The sequence below is a fragment of the Malus domestica genome, chromosome 01 (assembly GCF_042453785.1).
Source record: "Malus domestica chromosome 01, GDT2T_hap1".
NCBI classification, from domain to species: Eukaryota; Viridiplantae; Streptophyta; class Magnoliopsida; order Rosales; family Rosaceae; genus Malus; species Malus domestica.
In genome coordinates this window covers 26,052,141-26,063,715 of record NC_091661.1, presented here as the reverse complement: position 1 = coordinate 26,063,715, position 11,575 = coordinate 26,052,141, and the positions used below count along the sequence as shown (strand labels likewise).

General features: G+C 40.1%; 1 protein-coding gene across 1 annotated transcript; it reads left to right on the top strand.

The window, feature by feature from the left end:
- Window positions 1-4,954: 4,954 nt before the first annotated feature.
- Window positions 4,955-11,273, top strand: LOC139194680 (uncharacterized). The gene is made up of 5 exons (XM_070819580.1): window positions 4,955-5,308; window positions 5,391-5,548; window positions 5,688-5,766; window positions 11,027-11,127; window positions 11,232-11,273. The coding sequence occupies exons 1-5, from the start codon at window positions 5,153-5,155 to the stop codon at window positions 11,239-11,241; spliced, it is 504 nt and encodes a 167-aa protein (XP_070675681.1). The 5' UTR covers window positions 4,955-5,152; the 3' UTR covers window positions 11,242-11,273.
- The last annotated feature ends 302 nt before the right edge of the window (window positions 11,274-11,575 follow it).

The following is an 11,575-nucleotide window of genomic DNA, read 5'->3' as shown; positions in this document are numbered from 1 at the left end:
TATCTCTCTTGATTGTTTGATATCATTAATCAAATGAAAAGTTATGGAGAAGAACTATCTAGGGAGATAATTGTGCAGAAATTACTAATTAGTCTTCCAAAAACATATGATGCAATGTGTTATGTGATTGAGCATTCTAGAGATCTTGAAACTATTGAGGTTCAAGAAGTTGTAGCTTCTCTAAAAGGATTCGAGCAGAGGCTTGATTTACATACTGAGTCTTCGAATGAGAAAGCATTTGCAAGTTTAAATGTAGCATCTAAGGGTGCCAGAAGTGGTGGATTTTATGGGAAAGATCAGAGGTCTCAAGAGAATTGGAAGTCAAGGGGAAAAGGTTGGGATCATAAACCAAACTTTGTTTAGAAGCAGAATAACACTTAAAGAAGTTGGGATCACAAACCCAATTATTCTCAGAGACCGAATAATACTCAAAGGAATTGGGATCATAGGCCTAATTATGCTCAGAAGCAAAACAACTTTCAGAGTGATTGTAAATGGTGTGACATGTTACACTATGGGAAGTGTTGGTATAAAGGTAAACCAAAATGCACAGGCTGTGGTAAGCCAGGCCATTCTATGAAAGATTGTCATGAGAATAAATGAGTGCAGAAAGTTAATTATGTAAAGCAGATGGGAGATACAGGATCATTGTTTTATGCCTGCAATGCAGTGACAGATGCGAAAGTTAATAACTCATTGATAATGGTTGTAGTAACCACATGACAGGAGATGAGAGACTGTTGGTTAATGTTCAGAGAGATTTGACTTCCAAAGTAAAGACAGGAACTAGATAAATTTGTCAAGTGGCAGGAAAGGGAACCTTGGTGATTGAAACTAAATTGGGAAGAAAACATATACAAGAAGTAATGCTTGTTCCTGGACTTGAGGAAAATCTTCTCAGTGTAGGATAAATGATGGAAAACGGTTATTATCTGTTGTTTGGAGGTGATGTAGTTAATATTTTTTATGGTTGGTCACTGGATAATTTAGTAGTGAGGGTGGTGCATATGACCAACAATAGATGTTTTCCTTTGACAATGTTGCTAGCAACACAGTATGCATTAAGAGCAGGTGTCACACATTGCTATTAGATATGGCATAAGAGATTGGGTCATTTGAATGAGAGAAGTCTCAAGGTACTTGAAGAACAGGGGCTGGTGCATGGATTGCCTAAATTAGAAATGTCATCAAGTGTGTGTGAAGGTTGCATGTTGGGCAAACAACACAGGGACTCATTCCCTTCTCAATCGACTTAGAGAGCTAAAGATCCATTGGAGTTGATTCATACAGATATCTGTGGTCCAATGCAAGTAGAGTCTCATTCTGGAAACAAGTACTTCTTGTTGTTTACATATGAGTGCACAAGGATGTCATGGGTGTACTTTCTGAGAAATAAGTTTGATGCGTTTGAATGTTTCAAAAAGTTCAAGGCAATAACTGAGTTACAATGTGGATATAAGGTTAAATGTCTCAGAAGTGATCGAGGGGGAGAATTCCTTTCTGCAGAGTTTGACAGATACTATAATGGACAAGGAATTCAGAGACAATTGACTATGGCCTACACTCCTCAACAAAATGGAGTGTCCGAAAGAAAGAATAGGACTGTGGTGGAGATGGCAAAGTCAATGCTACATGAAAAAAACCTTCCATATGCATTTTGGGCAGAGGCAGTGAATACTGCAGTCTATTTGATCAATAGGTGTCCTACCAAAGCCTCGAATAAGTCAACCCCATTTGAAGCTTACAGTGGCAGAAAACCTGGAATAGCTCATTTGAAGATATTTAGCTCATTGTGCTATGTGCATATACCTTCTAATCTCAGACATAAACTAGAAGAAAACAGTCACAAGTGTATCTTTGTAGGCTATGATGCAAGTGAGAAAGGTTACAGATTGTTTGATCCTATCTCAAGAAAGATTGTTCTCTCAAGGGATGTCACATTTGATGAGAATAACTCTTGGGATTGGAATTGCAATATAAATACTGGAGTGACATTTCCAGTTATCACTGAACATAAGGATGCTAATGAAATATGTGAGATTGGTGAAAACTCTCAGTCTGAAGAATATAATGTTTCTCAAAGTGAGAATGTGTCTGATAGATCTCAAACTTATGATGATACACCTAAGAAATGGAAAAGTATCAATGAAATCATGGCTCAATGCAACATGTGTGTTATTGAACCATAAAGTTATGAGGATGCAACTAAGGATGATTCATGAATGAGTGCAATGAAAACAGAATTTGACATGATTGAGAAGAACAACACATGGCAGCTTGTTGAGAGACCATATGACAAGCCTGTCATTGGTGTTAAATGGGTCTACAAGACCAAACTTAATCTGGATGGTACTGTGCAGAAGAATAAAGCTCGGCTGGTGGCTAAAGGCTATTCACAAAAGCCCGGAATCGACTATAGTGAGACTTTTGCCCCTGTGGCAATGTTGGATACGATTAGAACCTTGATTTCTCTTGCTGCACAGAAGAAATGGAACTTGTATCAATTAGATGTAAAGTCTGCATTTCTCAATGGGGTACTGAAAGAAGAAATGTATGTTGAGCAACCTCAAGGCTTTGTGAAGGAAAGTGAAGAAACAAGGGTGTACAAGTTGAACAAGGCTCTATATGGCTTGAAACAGGCACCAAGAGCCTAGTATGATGAGATTAATGCATATATCAATAGTGCAGGGTGTGAGAAGAGTTCAAGTGAGGCAACTTTGTATGTTAAGACAAGGAAGGACTCAGGTATCGTTATTGTCTCTCTATATGTATATGACATTGTATATACTGGTAGCAGTTCACAAATGCTTGAAGAATTTAGAAATGACATGATGAAACACTATGAGATGACTGATTTGGGCTTATTACATCATTTTCTTGGAATGGGTGTGTTACAAACTGAGAACAGTATATTTATACACCAAAAAAAATATGCACAGAAACTAATTGAGAAGTTTGGTCTGAAAGAATGCAAATCAGTTGCTACTCCACTTGCAATGAATGAGAGGTTGAGCAAAGTTGATGGAAGTGAAGCTGTAGATGAATGAGAATATAGGCAGCTTGTTGGAAGTCTGCTCTATTTAACTGCAACTAGATCTGATGTGATGTTTGCAGCAAGTCTATTAGCAAGGTTCATGCATAATCCCACTAAGAAACATATGGGAACAGCTAAGAGGGTACTGAGATACATCCAGGGAACAATCGATTTTGGTATTGTCTTTGAAAGGGAAAAAGCAATTACCCTAATTGGCTATTGTGACAGTGGCTGGAAGTGAGGATGATATGAGAAGTACTTCAGGTTATGCATTCACACTAGGATCTGGTATGTTCTCATGGGCTTCAATCAAACAAAATATTGTGGCATTGTCTACTGCTGAAGCAGAATATGTTAGTGTTGCAGAAGCTACTAGGGGTGGGTTCAAAAAATCGAAAACCAAACCGAACCGAAACCGAAAAAACCGAACCGAACGAAAAAACCGAACCGAATTGAAAAAACCGAACTGAACCGAATTCTTTTGGTTCGATTCTGTTTTAGTGATCTAGAAACCGAACCAAACCGAACCAAACCGAATTAATTAAATTAATTTTTTTATTTAATTATTTGTTTTGGATATTATTTTCTAAACCCAATTTGTAAGTTAAAATGTGCTAAACCCAATGTGTTGTCAAACTTTAAGCTCAAAATATTAAAAAAATGCCTATAAAAACTCTAAACCCTAACCTATTATTTATCCCCCATATAAGGTTCCGGAACCAAACCTCATCCTGAAGTACCTACATCCATCTCCATAGCACTGTCTACTTCTGCCCCAGCTTTCTTTTCCAAATCTACTCTCATAAAACATGTAACAGAATCCATAAACATTTATTTCAGGTAGATTACTTGGGTAATTTGTGATGGAAAAGAATCAAACACACACTAAATAAATCCACCCACGCATTACTTTTACTAATCAAGTTGTCAACATGCAGTTACAAGCAAACAACCCTGATCTTTGAACAACATCATACAATTTAACTTTTCTAAGTCATTTGTACGATTTTTGCGTTGTGAGGTTATTAGTTTGGGCTTTGGAAGACTTGATTGATGATTTTAGTTCAACTTTAAATATTTATTTTCATTATCTTTGATTCTAGTTAGAATGCTTATGTTATGATTGTGTTGGATATGTTAAAATTTAAAATTTCAATGTTTTTCATTTTTTGAAAGAAAAAATAAATAAAAAACCGAAACTGAACCGGAAAAAACCGAACCGAAAAAAAACCGAACCGAAAAAAACCGAAAAAAAAATGAACCGAACCGAACCGAACCGAAATTTCGGTTTGGTTTCGGTTTTGGCAAAAAACCGAACCGATTTAAACCGAACCCACCCCTAGAAGCTACATCACAAGCAAAATGGCTGAGATTTGTTCTAGAAGACTTTGGAGAAGAACAAGTGGAGGGAACTCAGATCATGTGTGATAATACATCAGCCATTGCTATGGCAAAGAATCCAGTCTTTCATCAAAAGACAAGACACATCAACAGGAAATTTCACTTCATCCGAGAAGCAATTCAAGCCAAAGAAATTGAGTTGGTGTACTACTGGACAGAGGAGCAGATTGCAGATATTCTTACTAAAGCCTTGCCTAAAGATCGATTTGTGTATCTAAGGGAGCTACTTGGAGTTAAATCAGCCAAAGGGTTAGAAGGGAGTGTTGGTTTGTAACCCTTCAGCTGAAGTTTGGCAGCAAGGATCATGTTTCATGTTTTTTGTTTCAGTTTGAATGGGAGTCATTGGATCATAGTCCACATGGCATTTTAATCATGTATCTAGCCTAAGTAATAGAATAAGACAAGTGACATCATCTTATAGGATGATACCAATGAATGGTTAAGATTGTATTGTATGTTGGTGAGTGTAGGATCTCCCTTCCTTTCCACATATAACGGTTAAAATGTAATATGTGCATTGTGAATTGAAGAGACACGATTTCCATCTTCTTCTCTCCAAGAACTTTCTTCACCATTGCAGTGAACTTCCATTGAAATACATATCAAAATATACAAACACTAACAATTTCTGCTTGTTTTTGCGAATCTATACTGTTTCTGATAATATAACTCTTGATAGTCAAACCATCAGCTCTAATTTAATTTCATAGTTATGCGATGTTTTGTTCAACAGATGAACCTTGGTGGACCTCTGTGGACAAGAATAGCCCATTTAATTCTGGTGTTGTGTGTACAAAAAGAAAGGTTGGAGCTTGTTCGTACATTGATGATCCCATAGGGTGTCAAAGACTGCTATCACGGGCAATGCATAAGGTAGAAAAATTCTCTACCACTGGTTTTTATGCTAGTGAACTATTTCGGTGACGGAGTGGATACCAAATTGCTCTTGATCCAGGTGTTTGGTTTATCAAGTTTAAAAGGACATGATCCTTGCTCAAGCGGGGACAATGGACCTGGTTCTGTAACTGTTGACCAGTTGGTTGGTACCTTCACATCTGATCCTAGCTTGCTCGCTTTTGCACAACCCTGCTGCGACCCTTCCTGGAAGAGCAGGCAAGTACCTGCTTTTGTATTTGCATTTATCTCTTTAGCCTTTTGGTTTAGTTTAAAACATGTGGTCTGGAATTGGGTAAGGATTGGACATTATCCATATAATTTCTTTGAAATAACCAGTCTTAAAATGCATACGCAGAACTGACATTAATTTCCAAGAATTTTGCTTGCAAGTATTATTCGAGTGTGTGAGCAAGGACAGACTTGCTCTTTTACAGGTAACCATAAAAGATGCTTAGGAGATTATTCTTCTGTGCTTTCAATTTAAACGAACCTTGCATCCCGGAGTTAGTTCTTCCAGCATGGTTGGATGCCACAAGGGCTATAATTTGCTTGTACCTGCTGGGTGGTATATTCAATGCAACTGATGTTTGCCTTTCATTTTCTTAGCGTAAAACGGGATTATGTGTTAGACGAAGTCATGAATCCACGTGAATCCACGTGACTCCAAACCCTAAAGAAAGGTCCACGACAGAACCTCCACCTTCTCGCTGTACAACCTGACAGAAGGAATACTTCACATGGTTTCTGACACTTGTATTATTTATTGCATGCGTGTATTAAACTTGTATATAAACCATGCTGTCAGTACAGCAAGGGTTAAGGACATTATTATTATTTATTGCATGCTTGTAAACTTATATAAACTATGCTGCCATTGCAGCAGGTAGAGTAGTGAGTAAGCTTGATTATTCATCAGTAAAGACCATATTCTTCATGGTATTGAGCCCTACCGTCTAACGACTCGATCCACCCTTCGTTTTATTTTTTTTTCTCACGCTTCCATGGCTGACGAAAGTGGCACCTCCTCCCAGTCCACCATCACCACCAATCCCTTCCATCCTTTCTCCACAGTGGTCCATATTAAGCTTGATAGATCCAACTACCCACTGTGGTTGGCTCAAATTCTCCCAATTCTCCGAAGTCGAGATCTGATGGGATATGTGGATGGTACCTTGGTGTGTCCTCCAAAACACTTGCCTGGTATCACCACTGTCAATCCACAGTATGCTGCTTGGGTCCAACAGGATCAAACGATCCTTAGTTGGATAAACGGCTCCTTAACTGCTTCTGTCTTGTCTACTGTGGCCAGCAAGAGGACTGCTCGCGCCACTTGGGAAGCCTTGGAGCAGAGGTATGCCTCGACATCCCAAAATCGAATTTTGTTCCTGCGAAATGAATTGTTGCAGACCAAGAAAGGTGATCTCTCTGTTGCGGATTACCTGGATCGCATGAATGCGATATCTGATAACCTAGCCCTAACCGGGCAACCTGTCTATGATGATGAACTTGTACAGATTGTGTTGAACAATCTAGGACCTGCATTTGAAATGACAGTGAGTGCTGCTCAAGCTCGGGATACTCCTATTACTTATCCCACACTTGAGTCACTACTGTTGACCACTGAACGTCGAATGGCGGAACAAGCAGCTTCCTTGGCAGGGACTGCATCTGTGAATGCCTTTGTTGCTGCTCGCGGTCGTGGCGGTGGAAGATCGAGAGGAAATGGGAGAGGTGTGTCTTCCTCCAATCGTGGCATTCCATTCAATCCCCGAGGTTACAACCCTCGTCCCAACCATCAGCGTAACCCGCCAAATGGTGATCGTCTTCCTTGTCCCGGTGAGCGCATTGTTTGTCAAATTTGTGGCAAACCAGGTCATCCTGCCCTTGATTGCTACCAGCGAATGAATGCGGCGTATGAAGGTAGGATTCCTACAAACAAACTTTCAGCTATGACCTCCTCTCCTAATACTCTGAACAAGCAACAGAATTGGCTTCTGGACACCGGTGCTAATGCACACATTACTCCTGATCTTCAAAACCTTATCAACCCTAAGGAGTATACTGGTAATGAAACTATTGGAGGTGTAGGTAATGATTCTGCAATCCCTATTTTGCATTCTGGTTCCAATCAATTACGTACTAAAGCTTGCTCATTTAAATTAACCAATATTCTCCACTGTCCCACTGCTTCTCAACATATAGTTTCTGCCCATAGGTTTACATTAGATAACCGATGCTACCTACTAATATTTCCATATTTTTTCCTTGTTAAGGACCTCAAGACCCGGAAGACGCTTTTCCGAGGGAGATGTGAGAATGGGTTATACCCATTTCAAAGTGGCAGTGGACAACTCCAGTATCCCATTTCATCCTTTGTTGGAGTCCGGTGTTCTGTGAAAACATGGCATGCCCGTCTAGGTCATCCGTCTCATTCCATCATTAAGTTTTTAATTTCAAAAAAATTAGTACCAATTCATGGTACTTCTGATGTTAGTTTTTGTGAGACTTGTCCCTTAGGAAAGAGCACTAGATTGCCTTTCTATGCGTCTGAGTCTGTTTCTCAATTTCCTTTGCAACTGTTGCATTCTGATGTGTGGTCTTCTCCAGTTATTTCTAATGAAGGTTTTCGTTATTATGTTTTATTTGTGGATGACTATTCTCGCTATTCTTGGACTTTTCCTATGAAAAACAAAAGTGAAGTTTTCGAAATTTTTGTTAAATTTAAAGCTTGTGTTGAGAAAATGCTTAATCTTTCCATTAAAACATTTCAATGTGATGAAGGAGGTGAATATAAGAGTCGTGCATTTCAAAATTTCCTTAGTACAAATGGTATTTCTCAACGATTTTCATGTCCTAAACATCCGGAACAAAATGGACTTGCCGAAAGAAAACATCGACACATTGTTGAAACAAGTGTGGTTATGCTTTCCCAATCTCACTTGCCCAATCGTTTTTGGTTTGATGCGTGCTCAACTGCAACATATTTGGTGAATCGAATGCCCACAAAACTTTTGTCTCATGTGTCACCGTATGAGAAACTGTTTAACAAAACCCCAAAGTATGACATGTTGAAAGTTTTTGGTTGTCGATGCTTTCCTTGGTTGGTACCCTACACAAGCAATAAACTTCAACCCAAATCCAAATCTTGTGTTTTCTTAGGATATTCACTCAATCATCAAGGCTATAGGTGTTTGGATGTGTCCACACGACGAGTGTACTTGTCACGCCATGTCCTATTCGATGAGGACTCCTTCCCTTTTAAGGGACTCACATCTTCCTCTGCAGACGTCATTCCACCAGGTAACCATATGTCCCCTGAACTTTTATTAACCTTTAATATGCCTGCTAGGTCAAGTCCTTCCCAACCCCACGCATCATCTTCTCCATCAATTACTTCCTTTCAACCTCAACCGACCTCTACCCGTGACCAAACATGTCCTTCAATCACTACTCAGTTGCAACCTGAACAAAATAACTCCCTAGCCCAACCTCATTCTATTTCTACGACCCATTTGTCTTCCTCGCCCATCCAATCAATCTCCCCATTGCCACCCACCCTACCCTCAAATGAGCAAGTCACGGTATCCACAGAACCGATACCAATGGTGCCTGAACCTCAGGGCAATCGTATGACCACACGTTCACAGTCCGGAATTCACAAGCCCAACCCTAAATATGCCATGCATGTCACTGTTGACAAGTTTCCTCTTGAACCCAATTGTTTTAGTCAGGCTGTGAAGTCTCCAGAATGGAGAAATGCTATGGTTCATGAGTTTAATGCGCTGCAGCAATGTGGGACATGGACCTTGGTTCCATTTCATCCCAGCATGAATTTGCTTCCTAATAAGTGGGTTTTTAAGCTGAAGCGACGTGCAGATGGCACGATTGAACGTCATAAGGCGCGTCTTGTGGCAAATGGGTTTCATCAGAAAGTTGGTGTGGATTACACCGAAACATTCAGTCCTGTTGTGAAACATACAACTATTCGGCTTGTTCTCAGTCTTGCTGTCTCAAAAGGTTGGCATGTTCGACAGCTTGATGTCCAGAATGCCTTTTTGCATGGGTTTTTACGTGAAGATGTATATATGAAACAGCCTTCGGGGTTTACTGACAAGCAATTTCCCTCTCATGTTTGTAAGCTTCAGCGGAGTATTTATGGTCTTAAGCAGGCACCGAGGGCGTGGTTTGAGAGATTCTCGGACTTCTTGCTCCAACTTGGTTTTCAGGAATCAAGCTGTGATTATAGTTTATTTGTCTACAGTCACTCCGGTGTTTACTTAATCCTTCTAATCTATGTGGATGATATTTTAATCACTGGCAACAGTCCTCATCAAATATCTAGGTTGATTAAAAGGCTCGGCACCTTGTTCTCGATGAAGGATTTAGGACCCCTTAATTATTTTTTGGGTGTGGAAGTCAAGTATGATGGCACGACTATGCATCTTTGTCAAGCAAAGTATGCGTTGGACTTGTTGTCACGTACTAAGTTCACAGATGCAAAACCAATTTCACCGCCTGCTGTATCTGGTCAGAAACTCAGTGCACATGTTGGTGATCCGTTCGAACACCCCGATCTGTATCGGAGTGTGGTTGGGGCCCTACAATATCTAACGGTTACACGTCCTGATTTATCCTATGCTGTTAACCAAGTCTGCCAGTTTATGCATGCCCCCACTACTCATCACTGGATGGCGGTGAAACGGATTCTTCGTTATTTGAAGGCCACACCTAGTCATGGTCTTCTGTATAAACCAGGCTCGGCACAACTTTCAGCATACTCTGATGCGGACTATGCGGGGAATCCCGATACTCGACACTCTACTGGAGGATTTTGTATTTATCTCGGCTCCAATCTTGTTTCTTGGAGCTCCAAGAAGCAGAAAACCGTGTCTCGGTCGAGTGCTGAGGCCGAGTACCGGCAGTTAGCCTACACAGCCGCCGAGCTTTCATGGTTACGTTCCTTGTTCAAAGACCTGCAGTTGTATCTTGTGTGTCCACAGATATGGTGCGACAATGTCTCTTCAATTGCCCTTGCTTCTAATCCTTTGTTTCATTCACGGACAAAGCATTTGGAAGTTGATTATCACTATGTTCGAGAGAAGGTCGTTCGTCGTGAATTACAGGTTAATTATATTTGCTCGCAGGATCAGCTCGCTGATATCTTTACCAAGGGCTTGTCTTCGTCTCGCTTCACATTATTAGTGTCCAAGCTACCTGTTGTTTCCCCACCTGTTCGCTTGCGGGGGGGTGTTAGACGAAGTCATGAATCCACGTGAATCCACGTGACTCCAAACCCTAAAGAAAGGTCCACGACAGAACCTCCACCTTCTCGCTGTACAACCTGACAGAAGGAATACTTCACATGGTTTCTGGCACTTGTATTATTTATTGCATGCGTGTATTAAACTTGTATATAAACCATGCTGTCAGTACAGCAAGGGTTAAGGACATTATTATTATTTATTGCATGCTTGTAAACTTATATAAACTATGCTGCCATTGCAGCAGGTAGAGTAGTGAGTAAGCTTGATTATTCATCAGTAAAGACCATATTCTTCATTATGCTTTTCAATTATTGATGTAGAAGTAGAACTAGTTATGCTTTTCATTTTAATCAATGCTTATGAGATGTTCCCGTTTCTTAATGTTACCTTTCTAATAAGAAACGTAATGCAATCTCCTGAAAACTTGCAGGTCTCTATTTGTCGTTATACACGACGATTGGATCAATGGCAGGTCAAGTTACCAGTGACACTGTCGTTTTATGTGACTTTCTTGCTATTTGTAATCTTAAGGTAGTATTATATTGACCTTTCAGTTTGCCCTCGTTATAACTTTCATTTCAACTTATTCATGTTAAATGATGCCAAAAATTGTATCAATTCCCTTCTGATTGCAGCTTGCACTAGCCTACAATGAAACGTTGTTGAGCGGAAGATCCACCTCTTCGATAGGTGGCATTGTTCAGTCCAACTTTATAGCATGTCTTCGGAAGCAGGTGGAAGAGATCCTAAACTGTTCTCAGGACTTGAAGGACTACCATTGTAATTATATGTATTCTGGGAGGTGACCAAATGGGGAAACCCACGGAGATAAACGTTCAATACTTCTCTCTTGGTACCGTCAGTGGTTCAGTGTACCAGCTCCACGCGTAATTAAGATGGCTGTGGAGAAGCTCAAGCCCTCGTCAACTTTGGTCCCTTTGTTGCATGTACTATTTCCGAGAACTCACATCAGTGCTAT

Excerpts from the sequence above, each read along its gene's own strand:
- LOC139194680 (XM_070819580.1), top strand. The coding sequence starts at position 5,153 with ATGTTTTGTTCAACAGATGAACCTTGGTGGACCTCTGTGGACAAGAAT. Across the intron at positions 5,309-5,390 it reads TATCACGGGCAATGCATAAG|GTGTTTGGTTTATCAAGTTT; the intron begins GTAGAAAAATTC and ends CTCTTGATCCAG. Across the intron at positions 5,767-11,026 it reads ACAGACTTGCTCTTTTACAG|GTCTCTATTTGTCGTTATAC; the intron begins GTAACCATAAAA and ends GAAAACTTGCAG.